General features: G+C 54.9%; 1 protein-coding gene across 1 annotated transcript in view; it reads right to left on the bottom strand.

Moving 5' to 3' along the window:
* Positions 1-20,181, bottom strand: part of norpA (no receptor potential A) — a 44,666-nt gene that overhangs the window by 15,374 nt on the left and 9,111 nt on the right. Inside the window, exon 2 of the mRNA XM_018641829.1 lies at positions 12,372-12,518. Coding sequence (XP_018497345.1) covers positions 12,372-12,518 — 147 coding nt within the window. The remainder of the gene's footprint in view (positions 1-12,371; positions 12,519-20,181) is intronic.

Here is a 20,181-nt window from a genome sequence, read left to right on the forward strand (position 1 = left end):
GGGTTCTCAACGAGGCACAGGGGGAATCTCTATCCAAGAAGCGGTCCGCCATGTGCGAATCCAGGAAGTTGACTCGGATATTTTTCAGCGTATGCGCACGTCTTTGTTCGCCAACAGAAGTCAGGCCGGCACCGCCTATTCTCAGACTCGAGAAACAGAGGAAAACATCGATTGATTGAACTCGTAATTTCCTAGTGTTAGCCCACACAGCTCTCCAGGAGTGTCCCGTTCGGACATTCTGAGCATGGACCTGAGGAGAAGGTCGTAAGCTTTGTGGATTGTGGCGTCGCGGTACGGCACCCGAGGGGTCGAGGCTCCCCTTTGAAGTTTATACAGAAACGCCCGGCCGGATCGCCCTCCGGCGAGCCAAAACGTCCCTACGACGACAAGCAGCCTTCAGAAGGGAATGCAAGCAAACACGCGCCGGTTAGGGGGGGCAGAGGATTTTGAAGGGAGGCGGACGGAGCGCCCGAGAGCTGCAGGAAAAGTCAATCAAATTCCTCGTCGACTATCAGGCAGCTGGTCGGGCGGTGAGCCATTCGCTCCGTCGCGTCGTTCTCCTTAATCGATATTCTCCTCCTTGCGTTCCAATTCATTCCATCGTCTTATTCGTTTTTTCCTCCCCGAATTCGCCGTCGGAACCAATGACGCACTAGATCGCTCAAGTTCCTCCTTTTCCGGGCCGGGGACCGAGCACTCGTCGCAGCAAGAGATGGCGACATCGGAGAGGGAGGGAGAGATACCGTGAGCTGCAGGGCTGAGAGCGTCGAACACGACACGAACAGGATGCTAAAATGGTTACTCCTTCCTTTCGGCTCTCCCGTTACTTCTCCTGAGCGTCGAGGTCGTTCCTGCTGCTCTTGGCAAAGGAGTCTTCTCGCCAGCCCGGATCTACGGACATCCGCAGTCATACTCTGTTTTCACTTCATAGTCTGCATGTCAGTCCAAAAGGAATCGTCGACGCGATACGCGGCCACTCGTCGCAAAGCCTGGCGGAGACGTCTTCAATATATTACACCCACGCTACAACAGGCTCCCTCGGACCGTACCCATGAGCTGGCATGCCCGCCTCCTGTTCCTTCTCCTCGAAAGCTGCTCTCCTGTGACGTCAGTTAAGAAGTTGAAATTTTCACCAGGCGTTCCTGGGATACTCAGTCGTTTGGGCCGAAACTTCTGAAGGGATTGCTGGGATCGGACTGACTGACCGACCGACCGACTGCCCGCTGCCTCCTCTTCCGCGAGCCGGGGCTCGAGTGCAGGTGGCGGAGAAAAACTGACATGACGTGAAGGCAGCTCCACTCAACAAGAAGAGCCACTTCGGAGGGAGATTTCACGACGCTCCTCGGAATGTGAGAAATTCTCGTACATGAAGACCGCTGGCTACCCAGTCGAAACCCATGGAAGGGGGGTGGGGTTCGATTCCCGATGCATCGACTTTCGATTCCAGCGAGCTCCGGAGCGTTTTCGGTCGATGGAGGAAATTTTCCCCGGTGGACCATGGAACGAGAAATGAATTCTGAGCCAGACGCCGCGCCGACAGTAAAATCTAACTCTCCGGACCTCCGGGGATTCTCCCTCAACTTCGCGGAAGAACGCGGAAGCCTCAAGCTCCCGGGTGCGAGAGAGGATTCCGGAGCTTATTATTTATCCCCCTTCCCGGACGCCCCCACATGAACATTCACAGCCCATGAATATGAGGAGCATTTCCCCCGATAAGCTTTCGATCAGCTCCCAACAAACCATTGCTCGTGTTTGTCGCCTAGTTTCCGAGGGTCCTCTTGTCGTCTCGGAACACCGAGCCCGCCGAGTCAGTCAGTCAGAAGAGAGAGCAAATTACAAGACAGAACAAATTACTGTATGACTTTTCTGGGCACTTGTCTCCCTGGATGAATTTTCACGCGGCCTCAACCAGCGCTGATATACTCGGTATGTGGTTCATTGATTGGATGAGGCGCGCGATCCATCCGGTTTGTCGTGCTTCGTCCGTTTTGCGAAAAACCGCTCAATGGCTGGAATTATCCGCTGTGATCATCATAAGTAGGTGCTGTGGTCCGAGGCTTCGCTCACAGGGATCGTCAGACTCAACGTATGCATGGCTTCCTCGAGGACACGCTGCGCAATGTTCTCGGAAATACTGCTTATTCGGGCCTCAATGATGCGAAAAAAATAAAATTAAAAAAAAATATTTTCATCCCCGCCGACGTCTCCATTCAAGCCAGCAGCGACGGGGATTTGCGGTACGGCGACGCCGACGATTCTTTCTTCCTATGCTCCGTTTTCGATTCTCGGCAGAATGAATCGGGTTTCATAAAGCCTCGCCACGGGCCATTGCGACACATGCGCCCTTCGCGGAATATACGGAAGGAGAATTACGGGAACGAGCCCTTCAGCGGCGTTGCTAGGCTTCGGGAGAGGTCGACCGCGATTCGTGGCGAGACCTGCAACCACCGACCGCCAGCACGATTAAGTTTAGCGATAGTCCGAAGCGGAACCGGCCGCATCTGATGGCGTGCGGTCCTTTTTCCTGACTGAGAGGTCGAGAAATATTTTGAAAGAAGATGACGAGTCGGCCGGCGTTCTGGGAATTGCGGCTCTTCAAGCCAATATTAGCACAGACGATTCCGTGGACCGCCAAGTCTGACTCTACTTTGGCCGAGGTTCCCCGTGCGGGACGGGCAGCGAATAGACGAGCTTCCTCGATAGGCTCGATTTGGAGGAGACTCGGGGCGAACCTTTGCTCACGTCTACCACTCGCATATTCCGTTCTGGTCCTCGTTTTTTTTACGTTACTCCCTCACCTCATGCCTCGAGAAGAGGACTTGAAACGGCTGGGGATGCTTATTGAGTGGATGTCCGATTGGTTCACGCTCGTGTTGCTCCGATTCCAATCGTCGAGCGGCCGTTCGAGGGCTTTCGGTCTTGTGTAGACAGACATTCGTTTGATCGGGTTGGCAGACTCTCTACCTCCGAACCGGTCGCGTACAACATGGTCGGATACATTCACAGCTGGAAGAGGGGAATCGGCTCGAGCTGTACTCTATTGCTCTTTGATGATCGTCGGGATGATCATAGAGATATCGCTCTCTCCATTCATGGTGTCGAGTCTTCTGCGGTGGTCTCCGCGCACCCGGAGACTTCGCGAAATGGCCAGCTGACGGTACTCCGTATTCCATTTGTTCGGCTGTCCGAAAATCTCGCTTTCAAGAGGAGACGAGAGCTCCGCATGAATGGAGAGAAATCATCGAGAGAAAGACCAAATCGACATCCCGGTGGGATGTTACATGTCCCGGAGGAATCGCGACGGGACTCAAGGGGAAGCTTCCCGGGCGGTCGCCACAACTCACGGAATCGACAGATAGCCGAATGCTCCGACCTATGGCTACTGTTGAGTTTCGCTTCTCGATCGACCTCAGGCCCGAGGAACAAGCGGCCGCCACGCATGGCCTCACACGAGACTTCATGACCGCGGGCATTTTAATCAGGACAACGATGATATACTCGCGAGCGAAACTCGTTCTGAGACAACGGAAACGAGGGATGATCCGAGGAACCAACAGGGGTTAATTGGACGTTCAGCCGGCGCCAGCGGAGCTGCAGGAGTCCTAGCGGCCGTGGTGCTTGTCGCAAGGACAGGGATCGTTGGCAGCCGATTAGGTGGGACTACGCACAAAACGCTCGAGAAAATGCTTCATGGGGCTGATGGAAGATGATTTTTCTCTTTCTCGCCATCCACTGTTGAGCCACGCCGTCCATTGCGTGGATTCTCGAAGAGGACGAAAACTTTTAATAATGTCTCTCGAAAAAATAAGTTCCCATGCCGCACGCAAACTCGGCCTGAGAACATGCTCGCCGCACTTCGCTTTCAAAGCTCTCAGTCAGAGATAATCATCCGCCTTCGAGTCTCCGCTTCCCCTGAGGGGAGAAAATTTAGTTTCTCCGCTGGGTTTTCGACGGAGGTGTACGAAGTCCTCAGCTGCATCATTTGAGAATCGCCTGTTCAGGGCAGGTATGGGAGCTAGCCAGCCAGGAGGAGCGATTTCTCCTCAGGGAGCGATGTCCCTCTCGATCAGTCAACCTCAAATTATTCGCGTCTCAGTGTGATTTCATGGTTTTCTTGAGAACCCCGCGAGGGCAGAGGTCTCGAGGAGAGTCCGACTCGTGCAGCTTCGCATCAAACGCTAATCAAGGGACAGGAATCCGACATGAGGGGGCTGAACCCTCGGGAAAGGGTGGAGGCGGGAGGTCTCCGTGCCTCCCCAGGTCGGCAGTGGAGTGGCATGGACTGAGCGGATAATCACGTCACGTAAAACTGATCAATCAGAGCCAAGTGGGAGTAGAAAGATCCACGACGACGTGCCGACTGATTCATGACAACTGAATAGATTCGATGGCCTGCGACAGATTATTCGTCCCGTCCGCGAACTCTTCCATCATCCGGATGGCGAGTCTAGAATCATAATTACCGAGCCGGCCGGTCTTTTCTGAGTCGGCAGACGAGCCATATTTCACTTACGGAGGTTCAAATGGAAGGTCTCTCGCTCTCGAGACTTAGGCGGCCGATTCCTCGGAAGGAGGAAATTTCGTCGCACAGAACTTTCTGCCGGGCGAGCCCTACGGAAAAAGCGAGGAGCCTTCTTTCAGTTTCTGAATCGTTTGGGGTACGATCTCGTACCCCAAACGGGCCCGGAGGTGCCTGCGAAGTTTCTACGAATAGCCCGAAAATAAGCGAGAGACGGCGAGAGCTACACGACCGTTGTGGTTTCGACATGCATCGCACAAAGTAATTGCTTCTTCCCTCATGCTTTACGTAAGCCGCAACAATGACCGGGCGTCTACGGCGGTGACGACTCTGTCTTTCCCCACGGGTCGCTTTCGTCCTCCCGTTAAAATAGGGATTCGCTCCGGAACGACTTTTCGCCGGCCGAGTATCTCCCTGGGAAAAGGAGTCATTCTGCTGACCAGGCCAGCCGCTGGATTCGTCCAGCAATCTGTCATGGTTCCGCAGGGGAACACACGCATGAATATCCCAAAGATGAATTCAGCGAGGCTTGTCGAACACCTCATTGGAACTCCGGGACAGGTCCGAAACCTGCAGAAATGAGGAGCGGCCGGGACCGCGGCAAGCGTTATCGTCGTTGTCGGAACGGCTCACGGCGACGGAGGGTGAACGGCAGTGTGAACAAAGCTTCGGCAGCTACTCGGACGGGATATTTGCGATATGAACTCGATTGTGTCAAAAGTCAGTCACCGAGTCCCGTGAATTCGTTTGACAGCATGGAGGCGCTAGCGTCATTCGCTGCTATCGTCGTCACGCCAAGCGCTAACAAGAACCGCGTGTCCAGGTCTGCTGCCGTAAAGGGAGACAAAGGCCGGGACGACGACGACGCGACGAAGCGACGTGGATCCGGCACATATCCCGAAGGCTGATATCTTTAAGGACTGGTTGGTTGGTTGGTCGGGCGGTCGGCTGACTGGCTCGGTGCTTGACATGCTCCCTCGCTCGCCAGCGAGGCCAACGTGCGGAGAACTGCGCTCCGAAAAGACGATCTGACCGACTAACAGAGCAACCAGCAATTGAACGAACCATCGGTGTATCTGTCGGCTTCAAGGAAGCAAAGGAACTAGCTGGGACCAAGGCCACGTCGGCGTGGCCGTCGATTCCTCTTACGTCAATGAATGTCTAGTGCCAACCCGTCACAGAAACTGGCCGGGACCGCTGGGGCCTGGAATTTGATCTGACTCGTTTGCTCTCCGATCGTCGTCGATCGAGGTCCCTTAGCGTGGTCGAACTATCACGATCAGCTGTGGCACCATTAGAGGGGTAGCCTTTCGCTACCCCTACCTATACGTGGATGATGCTGCTCTCTCTCACCAGAATCAATGATTCTGCGCCGGAGCTTCACACCTCTTGTGCGGCGTCGGCCATCGAATTCGAACCTCGATGAGCCGAAATTCCCTCAGCCCACATCGACGGTCCCCTCATCCCGCATCGGAGATTTCCTCTTCTCTCTCTCCGTCTCATCATACATATCACACTGTCTTCGTATCTCTATCTCCTCGTTCGGGGACGGATGATATCAAAAGACGAGCGGCAGGAAGGCCGTAAGAACGAACGCGAGACGAGCCGGAGCGCGGAACCCGAGTAATAATGACAGCCTAAGGCGGAGAACGAGGATAGGCGAGACGAAACAAGGCACGCCACGTGGTGAGGGGTTTTATCCACTCTCAAGTGGGACTACCATTAGTCTTCTGACAATAGGTTGCTCGGTGACAGGATTTGCAGCTCAACCTACCGGCTCACCGGTTGAAGGGTGAAGGGCCGCCACCCGTTGTGCAGGCGCACGGGAGGCTCATAGAAAGAGCCCACGATGGGAACCTATGAGTGGATACCAAGGGAAACAAAGGGAAAGATCCGTTGTGACCCATGAGAACGAAGGAGGGAAAACAAACGCCAGTCACTTGCACTGTCAGCCCTAATAGGGTGCGAACAATCGACCATGCGGTCCTGAGTCGGGCAGCGTCTTCGTGAGAGAAACATTTCCTCGCAGACCGGGCATCCCAGATCGATGACGCGAGCTCCTGGGTCTCATGCCCTCCTTCATGCCTCCGCGTCTGCGACCGCGTAATTTGCGTCGAGAGAGAAAACGTGTGCATGGACGTCGGAGGCAGAAAGCGCTGTTGAGCCTCAGTTGTGAAGAATGACAGGCTGGATCTCCCGCGCACCCATTCCCGGAGTTACGTGCCGCTCTCGCGTGCTGACACGCCGGAGGCGGCACGGAGATACGAAATATCGCAGGGAGCTCCTCGCTTGCGAAAGAAACAAAAAGAGAAACAAGAAGAAGGAAATAGCGCGAGGATGAGAAGAAATGCTTTGCGGTGCTGGTCACTGACGCTCACAAACAGCAACGAATTGCCGAATGGGGAGCCATAACGTCTAACTTGCTCGGTCTCGCGGAGGAGCCGACCGGCCACACAGCGAATGTCCAGCTCTATGAGCGGAGTACGAGTAAGTTTGAGCACAGTGGAAACGGCCGGCTGACCGACCGACCGTCCTACGAAACAAACAAACAAACAGACACTCAATCAATCCGCTAAGCAGTTGACCGTTCTGCGAAGAGTCGGGGTGCTTCGCCGGAAGCTTCTCACCGAAACACTGCGAGAGCGAGGATCGATCCACCGAAGACGGAACGCCAGAAAGAATTCGCCCCAACCCCTTTCCACTCTCTGGAAGACGCCGGCCTCAAACCAGCGGTCCTTCCATTCGGCGACGCTTCCGTTGACTCCGAGAGCTGTTTTGAATGTGAGGAGGTCTCCTCGGCTTTTCCGTGCGCAGCCTCCCTCGCCAGCGCTGCGGCATCGCCGTCGGCCGACTGATGCAAGCGAGCCAGACGGTGGAAGGAAGATATGGCCGATGGAGCAGAGAGGAAGACGGAAGGGAGCCGAAAGTCGTCTGTCCCCTCATGGGCCGCATGTAAGAAAAGTCACTTGTTTGGTGGTATTCTTGCCTCCCCTCCAGAACGCAAGGGAGCGAGCAAAGCGGCCCGCCGGCCTGTGAGGGTAAGTCAACCAGCCAGTCCGTCTACCCGCTCGCCAGTCAACGGAGCCGGCGAGTGCAGTTAGGGGAGCATTTCCGTTTCCTCCAAACTCCTTCCTTCCGCCAGCTGCAAGGCGGCGTGCAGCAGTTTGCCCTTTAAAAGCAAATGATAATCAAACCCTGGTCGACTTCTCCCGGAGAGACTCTAGTTAACTATGTACCAGAACGGGCGGAGGTTTAGCCTTACCGATTAGAATCGCGAGGGTCGTTTAATTCCCCTGAAATCTAATCTCTCGCATCGCTCACAAGGAGACTTCAAAAAGCCCCTCATCGAATTCCGCTTCCTAATTTCGATTTTTCTTCTTCTGACTCCGACGGTCACTGCTCTTAAATTGACGGGAGATCGCGACTGACCGAAGGCCCGGGACCAACGACGGAGCGCGGACCGTGTCGCCATCATCAACCGCCGCCGATATATTTTTCAGGGAACGTCGAGACCTTGTGAGCTCCTGTCGGATCGAGTCTCGAGTATCGCGCACAGGAGACGAAGTGGAGAGAAAGTTTAAATTTACCCGATCGTCGGTCGACGTCATACGACGGACGATGATCATAAAGAGAGCGGCGGAATACGATGGGTCCGGACAATATTTACGGCGATAGGGGAAAAACAAAAACAACAACAACGACTCCATATCCAAGGTTGGCTCCCCGCGCCGATGCTCGGCCGGTGCTCAGTTCCCACTCAGCCTCCGAAGGGCCGTCTCACGGTACACAAGAGCGGCTCCATCATCCATCTTGGAAGAAGCCGAGCCTGCCGCCAGCAATCCGGCCGGACTTGTCGACGTTGTGGGGCAGCTCACCGACTGGTCAATCGGTCGGTCGGTCGCTCGGTCGTTCAATCTGTCCGTCCGTCCGTCTCCTCGCCCGTCCAGCGTCCTAACAAAGCGAGATAGTAGCGAGAGCTCGGTCGACGACTACGTCTCGGAGCTCGTCGGCAGCGGCCTTCCGGCCCGAAGAAACCGAAGCGACCGAAGCGAGCGACGAAGGGCGAGTTTAGCGTTTTATTGACCGTTGTTATCGTTGATAAGGTTGTTGAAGTCGAAGCTTCTTGCGTCTCCATCACCGCCTTCATCATCACCACTGCTGCCGCCGCCGCCGTCGTTGTCGTCTCCGTTTCTGAAGTCTTCGATAGAAGAGCAGGAGCAGCGTACCTCAGACATATTGGCGCCGATAGGCACGACACAGGAGATCGGATCGTCGCAGTGGCGGACTGGCTGACCGGCCGGATACAATAAACCTAGATGAATGGCATCCAAGGACACCATTTGTGCAACAGCCGGACTTTCCTCTTTTACGCTCATTCTCTTCGGCGGTAGCCCTTCTGCTCGCAGCCTCCGTCCTTCTCGTTTTCTCCCCCGTCTCAACTGAACTCAGTCGGAATCGGCAAGAGTCACTTAGTGATGCGACGATTATACACACGGCTTCTCCTCGCACTCATTGTCCTCGCATCCCGTATTTTCTCTCTCCTCCGCACCGAGACCCTCCTGTTTTCCCGGAGCCAGCTCTCTCAGCTCGGGACCCTCCTATCGAGCCAGACGGACGCGTCGGGAAACGGACACCTCGACCTTGCTCGGCGCTTCGCTAATAGTCAACCCCTGCATTGTCGGCTCGCTTTCCCTTGGCGATCACACGTAAATCATCGCCGGCTAGGCGGCCGCAATGCCAGTCGATCCTTCTCCGATGAGAGCCGTTTCGCCACAAGTAGATCGTCGCCATTCTGCTCGAACGGCCCGCTTCATCGGTAGCGGAACGAATTGCCTGGCAGATTCTAAAAGGCCATGATTCCATCCACTCACTCAGTCAGTCAGTCTCGAGGGAGCAGACTACCAGGCGTTTCGATGCTCACAATTGGAATGGGAAATCTCCGTTGCTGGAACCATGCACGGGAAAAAAACAGGCTGATCCTGATATAGTGAGAGAGACCGAATTCCGGGAACACTGTCCTCCTCTGTTTTCCTTTTCGGGAGACCCAATGATTGTCTCGGGGGGTGGGCTTCGCTGGAAACGACGGCTTGGGACTCGTCCCGATAATCTGAGAGACGGCGAATTCAGACGGATCTCAGAACCCTCTCTCTCTCTCTCTCTCTTTCTCTGTCGTGTGCAATGCCCTCGGTGACACTCAAGTCGTGAACGTTGCCGTCGTCACTTCGGCTCGCAAAGCTCCTCTATTATCCCAGTCAGCCAGCCGGGCGGCTAGTCGACCAGAGGCCAGAGGAGTGTAGCGGCCGACGCAGAGCACAAGGAATTTCAGAAGGACGAAGTGACCGAGCGGCCCTGCGAGCGGCTGGACCACCAGCGAACCTAAGTCACAAGAGCAGAAGAGCTGTCTCATGGCCCGAGAAGCGTCCGCTCCGGAGTGATGATTATCATGTGGAGAATATGAAGCCGAAAACCAAGCATTCCGACAGAAGGCAACGACGCTTCTCATCTGACCAGATTGTCGAGTGGTCTGCGCGTCCAGCTCCTCGAGAGCGGAACTCGCGGAACTGCCGCTCCGAGGAGAGGCGGCGTTTCAGGCGTTAGTTTTTGGTCAGGGTTTTTCTCCAAGAGGCTCTTCAACAGTGTTTCAACAGCTTTTCCGCCGAGTTCCCAATGCCGTTTTCCATCAAGTTTCCGCCCCGCTTCCCGTCAGCTGTGCCTTCTGGGGCCCTTTGCTCACTCAGTAAGTCCGTGAAGGCGAACTAGCCCAGGTGATACCGTGGACGTGGAAGTTCAGCTTCTCAGTCAGATCCGAGGGGTCCGGTGCGGGGAAAATGATGACGGCGGGCACGCTCAGCCAAGTGGGTGATTTGACCGCTCCATGTTACCGCCAACATGTCATCAGCAACCGGAGTTGGGCCTGGTGGATACAAAGACGAGGGCGAGACTTATCGGATAGCATTCTTTTTGACGTTTTCCATTCAAGCGTTCTGGTGCCATGTTATGTGAGTATGCGTTGACTCCACTTTTGAATGAATTCCCGCGAGAGTGAGCGCATATTCATATATCATCGGTCAATAGAAACGCAGACTTGACAGCAGCCCTCAAAACCTTGATGACGGGAATGATGTCAGAGTCGGAGTCATTACCATTGGACTCATTCCAAAATCTCAACGTTTCAACCGTTTTTGCGTGCGTTCCGAGCAGGCAACTCTCGTCAGGCTTTTTCGGTACTGTCAGGATCGGAGGGAGCTCCGTCGCGCTCGAACTTGTCGCAAGCATGTGCGCACGGTTCGACCTCTCGCTGGGGACCGACACGAGGCACGAGTGAGTGAGAGGCACGAGATTGTTTCAGATTGTTCGCATTCAACGTCAAAAAAGCCCAGTCACCGAGGGCGCGCGACGGAGACTACTCCATCGAATGGAACGCTCTCATTTAGGAAAAGACGAAGACGCGGTTGATACCATCCGAGAGTTTGATGGAAAGGAATACCGATCGACAGAGGAGAAAGGAGTTCGACCGGATCTGTTACGATCCCGACAGCAGGATGCGCATCAGGCAGCTTTTCCAGGAACCATCTGGGCAGACAATGGTCGCATCGAGACCGACCGAAATGGAAATTCGAACATTGACCGGAGGGATCGGACGACTAATCGAGGCATTGAATGAGGGCTCGAAATCAGGGGACTGGCGGCTCGGCGGATAGCTCAATCTAGAAACTAACAATCTAATAAATGTTGCTTCCCACCGGCTCGCCTCTCTGCCTCCTAGTTCGCGGCGAGGGAGAGACAGCACCAGCAGCAGCCGCCGAAGTGGCCACTTCGGCCCGACTAATTCCATTACTCAGACACAAGACAAGCGGTTGCAAGCGGGGCGCCATTCAGCCAACCGCTTCCGTGGTGCCCCGTGGTCGTAAGCACCGCATCGGCGCGAGCCCCCATCATCCAGTTCGTTAGACGCTTGACTGCACGAAGAAACACTCACTCTTTCAGAAGCTCGCCCAGGAGTAATAGAGCGACTGACCGACCGACCGTCAGACAGGCAGAGAGCAGCACACATAATGCGTATTCACGGAGGAGTTGGGTCTCGTGGAAAAAATACAGCGCACAGGAAATATCCCCACGGACGAAGTCGATTGAGCAGAGGTCAATCGTCGCCTCCGATCCTCATTCGCTGCTCGTTTCCCTTTCATTGACGCGGATTGGGTTTCCTTGTTCGTCGTCGTCATCGTCGCGGTCGACGACTCAGTCCGCCGGCCAGTCCTATCCGCGAAATCGAGCCGCTGCGTAAATGCGGAGCATGCCCGAGCACAATGATCCCCAAGTCTTCCTCCCTTTCCTCCATCAGGACTACCCAAGCACTGGGCTTCAGGAAATCCGCATGGACGCGACAGAACACGAAAACTACGCGTCTTACGGACGTCGAGATCAGGCCTCCCTCTAAGCATTGGTTCAGATTTCGAAGGATCGCCAAGAGGTCCAGGAGGACCGGACAACGACGTTCGCTTCCTCGTGACGCCATTTTCGATCCTTGAGCGACGGAGTCACCCGTCATCAATACAGACGAGTTTGCAAACCCCTCAAGCCTCAAGCCGCTCACAGTCTTCAGCGGCGACCCGCACGAACGATCTATTTTAGACTTGCATCAACGTCAAACACAATGGTCCACAGCCGACATTCGTGGTCGGAACAATCATCGTCCGAGTTCGTAAGGTTGCCCATTTCTCCCGACACGTCTCGAAGATTGAATCTTCGCCCTTGCGCTCAATACGACCCCGCAGTGCACGATAACATAACACGTACACGCGGGCTGGAAATTCCTGTGAAAAATTGAAACCCACCGCACGGGACAACTTACCTTCGGCACGCCTCCCCGTCGGATATCGTTCACCTGAGACAGCTCGAGTACGGAACCGTCTTTTCCGTCGCTTTTCCAGAATATGAAAAAGCCACAGTCGTCGACTTTGAACAGCGCGTTCTGCTCCACAACGATCTGCTCCTTCTCCTGCAACAATCGAATTAGGAACAGTTAGTCCGACAGGCGACCACTTCATTGATCCGCACCGACAAGGAGCGGCAGCTCTCGAATCGATTTGTTTCGCGACCCGATTCGTCCGAGACGCACCGAGTCCCGTTTTTCTCATGGCACTGATGGGGGAGGGAGTAGATGAGAAAGTCCCGATATGACGACACCAGATCCCAGTATGGAGAAGATATTGGGAAACTATTTTTTTTCTGTCTCGCGCTCCGGTGTTGTGGTCTCAGCGAATACTTGTAGCAGTAATACGTAGTAGCAGTAGCAGCACCGAAGCGGCCGCTCGTGTTTGGAAATATATAAGCATGCATGTCATGGAATGCCCCGCAATTCCTAAGAGGCATAGCGTGCCGCTTTTCATCCGTCGCTGGTGTTAACGACATAAGAGGTATGCCCGCACATCTGAGCGAGCGTGTCTGGCGGGCTCCTGTCGACCCGCCGGCCAGTTTGGCTTACTTAAGGATTCCGCTCGCTCCACCCGCGTACACGGTAGCTCGTCCTTGCTCCATCATTGGAGCAGCGGAGGCAGCTCCTCAGACAGTCCGCCAGTCACGCAGTCGGTCTCTCCGTCCGTCCGTCCAGCTCTCCGTGAGAGTCTTCTTGACGGTGACTGCGGGGAGATCCCCTGGAAAAGTTCGCTGTCCGAATCTCCCTGGGGTATCCATTTCCCTGCGAACATCGACCTTATCTTTCCTTTCTTCGAACGTAGCTCGGGAGACGAGGGCTCGCGTCGCAGTCGACAGTACGCCTTTTCTGGACTCAGGCCGCAGGTCGATGTTGCTTCTGAGCAACGTCGAACTCAACACCCGTCGCGGTCGGTCTCGTCGACCAAGCGGGCGTTGATAGCACCCATCGGGACGCACCACAGCGGAATTCCATCCTAACTAGAAAGCGGGGAGTTCTGGGGCGGTTGGGAAAGGAAATTCTACGGGAACCGGTGCGCTAACGAGAGTAAGGGAGCAGGTCTACTCATCGCCCAGTGCCCTGTCGATTCTGTGAGCCGAGCGCTGCATCGGGTTGCCTCCGGATGAGGGACTCTCGACGGGAGGACGCTCCCAAGGTCACCGGAATTCAAAGGTCAGATGTCTCCCGTCCTACATGTCGGCGGAAAGGCCCGACGAGCTGGTTGGGAGATGAGAGAGAAAACGAGGTTGGAAGGCTTGGACTTCGCCCGTAGGAGTATTCCAGCGCGAAATCGAATTCTGGACTTCTGAAAAATGGAAGAGGGGCCGCTGCTAGCGGGAGCAATCCACCCGAGCCCTCTCAATAATAATAATACACACTGCCTGTGATTCGCTGTGGAGAATACTCGCATGAGACGAAAAAGACGCACTTGGGAGCGGTATCCGACCATGAATTTCATCCGTGGAGCAAATCCTCCGTCGGAAAGCCTAGGTGGCGCCCAAATGAACATGTTCTTTCTCGTAGAGCGGACAAGATTCTGACTTAATGTGGTCGGGGACAGCTGATTCAGCGGAAGGTTTGAGTGACGGACCGAGGCTGGAAATTGTGCTGTCCCAGCAAGATGATTGCAGGTGGCCGGACAGCCCGCAGACCTCGAAGCTTGGACAAAACGCAGTCCAGGATGAAAATCGGGAGGCGAATGCAACCGATGAACGGACGAGCAAGCGGCCGGACGACTGGCTGGCTGGCTGGCAGGCACGGATAACTCCCTATAAGGAGCGCACGGAAAAGGCTTTCTACGCCTCGCGTCCAAGTGCCTCCCTTAAGTGGCTGTGTAATCCAATCAGCCCCCGTGAGCGAGCAGGGTAGAAAATTTCCCCTCCGAGCACAAGCGCCAGACAGGAAAGAGCTCCAGGATAATGTCAACGGTGCAGTCGCACGTCCAAGCAACAATTTGCCAGTGGAGTCCTCAGAGCAACAATGACATGCTTTTTCGAAAAAAAAAAGAAGGAGAAGTTTGCCGGTAGACGGCCAATCAGTCGGGCTGGGCTTATTTCTGCACCATGACCTTGTCCAGAGACAGTCGAAGGAAACCAGAGGAGTTCAGTTTTGGTACAAAGAAAAATCGAAACTGCGCACGGAACAATGTTCGGACGAACGGGGACGAGGGGGAAAATTGATTCAGCCGACTTCAGGCGCAATAATAACAAATCTATAAAATCGATATGTACACTCGTAAACCCGAGAGGTCGAGCCCGCGCACCCGGAAAGCAAACTCGAGCGTGTGAGCATAGGTGATTCCGGACCCGTAAGTCGATGCCGAGTCCGCTAAGTCAGAGCAAATGAGTCGGAAGCAGACTGGAAAAGAGACTGGGAAACATCTTAGAGCCCGAAGGGCTCGGCACCGAAAGGTCAGGAGGTCGACGGAGAAGCCCGGGAGTTTGGATTTCGAAGACCCGAGCGAGGGACTGGAGGATATCGGAAGGGTCCGTAGCTCAGAGAGCCGGGCTTGCAACGCGGGGCTCAAGGAGTTAGGGCCCCGGATAGCGGAGGAGATGGAATCGGAGATTGTCGAAGTTTGAGGGAACTAAGGTCTCGGAGAAGTGCCCGTGCAGGATGAGCGGTCGAGAGCACGCGAGCCCGAGTTTCGAACTTGAAAAACTCGTGGATCGCCGCTTCCCGAGCCCGAAATTTCCAAGGCTCAGATTCTCAGTGCTGAGCCTCCAGAATAGATATACGGGCTATCGGAGGCTCCCGTGCCTTAAGTGCTGAGAGTATTAGGAGTTTGAGAAAGTGAGGGATATAAGAGCGCGGGCTCTGAACCGTCTAAGGAGAGGGGGGGGAGTAAATCATGGGGCGGGTGAGCGATGCGGCAGCGCGAGCCCAGTATGCCTCAGCTAAGGGGAGGATTCCGAGAAAAGAAAGGAGTACGAAGACGACGACGCGGCAGATGGGAGATGTTGAGCAAGCGGGGAATTCTTCTTTCCTCTTGTTCGATGATTAAATTCATCGTTATGGCGTGCATAGAGAAAAGGTGGAACATCGGGGACGACGAAGAAACGAGAGAGGGCCGCGAGAGGAAGGGAGTGGAAACGAAAATTACGCCGCCAGGGAGAGACCAGCGAAAAAATAATGAAGCAAATCGGAGTGGAGAACGATGGCGAAGGTCAGAAAGAGTTCGCACAATTATAGGGAGGAATAGAGCGAACGGACGACGATTGAGACCTGCGTAGTGATCTGATCAAACACTACAGCCCTTTGAGTCACCGAGGTAACGCAATCGTCTGACATACGAATTCCCCTCCAATACGCGCTTTTCCGATCCATGACTATGCCCTTGCCCCTTTGCTCGACCTCCTACTCTCATCTGAAAAGATCCCGTATCTACTTCAAATCCACGTACCTCCATCGTGAACATCGCCGATTACGGAACAAACGTAATCCAACGATTGAGGGGAGGGAGAGATTTCCAGCTTCAAACCGGAAGGTCGCGCTTGCTATAATTCATTCCATTGCTCGACATCAAGACGCTCGAAGCAAAGGGTTCGAGACTCTGAATGACGAGCCGGAGGGCGGCTCAGACCGGGTGTCAAACGAAAATTCGGCTTCCTGCCAACAGCCACGGCTTTCCAGGGCGAACCGCAAGACAAATTAACGCCATATCCAGCGATTTTGGTAAGTTCGCCGCAGACGCAATTGGCGAGGCTTGGCGCCTTTCGCCCGACCAAGGATCTATCGCGGTTCCCGTCGCTTCCTCTGCGCCAGTAGCGGCCGTGACAGCGACGCGACGCAGTCGGGAGCCGCGATGTTGAAGAGCAGGAACGTCGAGGACGTCGCCGTGTACTCGATGACAAGAAAGCTCTCGCCCCCCCGCCTCCCCGAGATCGGTGCGCCCCCCGGAATCCGAACAATATAAATGATTCGAGTTTGAGCTGAATGACGACGGGTCCACCCGGCAGGAAGCGTCAGTTTCTGTGAGCGATCTCCAACAGAATTCCTCTTGAGCGCGTTGTCGTGCCGCCAATGTGTCATGTGCGCGAGGTCGGGAAAGAATTGTGACGTTCTTGGAAAAACATTCGAGAAACACGAATAGAGGGCGATTTCAGCCGTCGCGGTCTCTCCTCGAGCAATGCGGCACGAGCACACTATCTCGATCGAGCACGATTGTACCGACGGCGGTCTCGGCACGCACAAACGACAAGAACAACAACAAGTCGAGGTAATTCCGCGGAGCGCGGCAGCAATGCTGCCCTGACTTGCTCGGAGGCATTTATCCAGACGAGCATAGTCCCCGATGGGATTGCTTCGCGAGTTTCTCGATTCAATGCGGACGATTGTCCCGCATCGTAAAAAAACGAAAATTCCATGCCGGAGCTCTTCAAATTTCAAACTTCAGACGAGACCGAACAAGCCTTGGCCGTTCAATGGGAGGGCCCAGCGCCGGGCCTGGCGGGGGGGATTTCCCCCGAAGGCTTCGTTCGACGACGTCGAAGCGACGCAGAGGTAGTCGTGTCCGCTCTATCCTGCCGAGAAGAGCAAAGTGTTCTCTCCCCATGCTGTCCTCGTCTACAAGCGGTACCGGGCGCCGAAAGCTTCCGTTCGTCCCCCGGGATCCGGCTGGGTGATGTACTAGCCGGCCTACGTAGAACAGTAATTAGGCCTCAGTTTTCTCACTCCGATAGTGTCTTTCCCGTGAACAGACGGGCAACGCCGAGTTCGCTCCAGCGCATCTCCTCGTTCGTACGCTCTGGCTCCGCTTCTACCGCAGCATCGGCACGGGAGTGCACCCTCAACTTTTTCGGGCTGATCCACACAGCAAAGGTTTAACGTCCCGGGTACTGTTGTTCACATTGCTTCCGAGGACGGATCCATAGAGCAAATGTACCCAGGAGGATCAAGGCCGAGTACGTGCGCTTCCGAAAGGAATATTTTTCCGGTAGCAGGGATCGGACCCACACCGCCCCCCGCGCGAGCGGCGTCGTTGCGGCATTTCACGAAGTGAAACGCACGCTTGCACGAGTAGTGACAAACGCGCTAACCACTCGACCACCTGTCGGTACGGGAGTGCACCCTGCGAGTTCTGAATAACACTCCGGGCTTCGAACTCCGGGCTGAAAAGCGGAGTGGCAGAGATCCCGGAACAGTCTGAAGGAGTTTTTCTAGTGACCGATTGACAGTTGTATACTCTGATCTAAATCACCGCAGCGACATCACGAGGCTCGATCTCAGTGTTGACGATGTCCGTCGCGTTTTCCTGCGAGGTTACCAGCGGCGGATCGACCTTCAGGGATTGCTCGACTCGAGCCGTTTGATGATAGGCTCGATGCCAGACATGAGCGTTGTTCGGGGTTCCCATCCGCCACAGATGATGCTTCGACGGAGGGCGCTTGAAAACGAGGACAACCTTGGAAGGCTCGACGGAGAAAAGCCTGTCTCAGTAGATGGATAGATGGATGAGGGGGATGAGGGGTGACAGTGAGGAACCTGAGTTCCCGACGTCGAGGGCCTCCAAGGTCACCGCTGCCGTGCATGGCCAACGCGGCACAAAAACCTTTCAGGGCGTCACGCCCCCTGCCGATAATAGTCTTCGGTAAATCGTTGTTCTGTTCAGTTATTTACGAGCCAAAGCATCTCCCACGGCCTACGAAGAAATTCCACCCTGTACACCGGAAGGAACCCAAAACTTGTTTATCCCCTCCATCATTTATTCTCTTCGTTATCGATGCGGAATACTATCCCCGCCTCTACGGTTCAATCAAGAGCGAGGCGAAGTCACGAGTAGCGCCAAGCTCGTTTTCACAACGGCGACTTCTTTTTACGAGAGGAGAACGGGGAAGAGAGAGAAGGAACAAGAAATTCCACACAATGGGGAGGGGTGGGGAAAAGCGTATTCCAGATAGGCGAGCAAGGGAAACGGAAACCGGTGCAGTTCGAGAGACTGACGAGTTTTTCCCTCTTGTAGGGTGGTCGAGCTGACAATCAGCCAACGAACGGTCTGCACGACTCGCTTTTATATGCTCAGGCAAGCCCGAACAATACCACTTCCCTTGACGATCTTTTTGATATTCGTGTGACTCGGAGTGGAGGGGCCGACGTTCGTAAAGATAATGACAGACGTATAAACAGTGGACATAGAAGCCTTTGATCGAGTAGAGTAGATCCACGGCAGTCCTCTCGCTGCGGACGAAGCATACTCACAGTCGGAACACCAACTGAATGGGCGACGTACGCGCGCTGAAGATATGTGTTCGGCTCAATATCAGCCTCCGCGATGAGACCCGGTCGTCTTGGTATGTTTTTCATAAGCCGCTGATCGATATCTCTCGTAGACGGCTCCTCATGAATAATGAACATTAAAGCTTAACGAGGTTCTTAATCCGCCGACTACGAGTTTCGTGACAGGCAGCATTAATCGCCACGAATAGACGGATGCTCTGCAGGAGCCTCGTTCTCGGCGGGAAATGGAAGCGGGCCACCTCGGACCTTAGAGTTCCTCGGCGGTCCGACCAGCCGGGACGGCCCAAGCGTGGATTGGAGCAAATACGGAGAAGGGTTACAGCGAACGAAGAGGCTTCTTCCTCGAGTTTCCAGCGCCGGGCTTCATTCAGAAAGATTTATTCCAGATGCATCGTTCTTGGGGTCTCTATTCATTCAAACATCTTCCGGCCGGGGCATTCCTCGTCTTCGGGTTTGACCGGACGGTGGATGAGCTCTGCCTCGGATGGCTTCATTTTTCTCGAGAAAACCCATTTTTCCACGAACAGACATCGGAAGGGTGCTCGCCGGCAAGAGACGTTCGCCGCAGTAAGCGGAACGACTAACCTCCGGAGCAAGCATCGGCAGCTAGAAAGGCCTTGGCCGATCGTCACGACACAGGGGAACAGGACGGTGGAGAGAGCGGAAAGAGGAACAACAACCATCGGGTCGAACGTCGGGATTCAGGATCCCTTCCCGAAAATTGAGTTCCATCCCGGACCTGGAGCCCCGTCGACTCGCGGAACCTGTCCACGGGTTTGCGACGATTTCGGTTTGACTCGTTCCGCGAATCTAGACGAAGGACCGCTTGAGCGGAGCCGATTCGACGACACTTCCTGAGGCTTGCTCGCACCGAAGTTCCCTCGCAGCCGCGGGGCTTCAGTCCTTGAATTCTCGCCGGGAGTCGCTCGGAAGAGTCGGGAAATTCCTCTCTGTACCAACAGCTTTCCCTACTATCCGGAATCGCTCCCTGGATCCGTGTCTGTTGCTCACGGGGGAAATCGGGTCTCGCTTCCGGTTACGGAAGCGCGCCAACTTTTTCGTAGATCGGAAACCTTCGCCTCCGGCTGGTGCGTCCAACCCGCTCGCCAATACATACATATGTATTTGGATAACGCTTTTTATGGCGTACCGGTTCCATATGAGAGATGCAGATCCGCCGTTTTTCTTGATGTCACTGGAGCATACTGGCGGCGCAACAATCTTTACCGGTCGGGTTAGACGCGCGCAGCCGCTCCGACGAACCACTATATTTCATCTCGCTGTCATTTCGCATTGAAAGACTCGATCCATGGAACGTTGCTCGTGGGCCTGCCGCATCAGGCCGATATTAATTCAGCTTAAGGTGACGAATTATGGGGAAAAACTTCGTCATCGGCGAGGATCGAACACTCAGATACGTGAATGAGGTGATATCCGGCGACGCGGTTCACCCCATGGCATCCGCGGCCAAATGGGCGCTCTTTGCGGAACC

This window comes from Galendromus occidentalis, unplaced genomic scaffold, assembly GCF_000255335.2.
Source record: "Galendromus occidentalis unplaced genomic scaffold, Mocc_1.1 scf7180000076319, whole genome shotgun sequence".
NCBI lineage: Eukaryota > Metazoa > Arthropoda > Arachnida > Mesostigmata > Phytoseiidae > Galendromus > Galendromus occidentalis.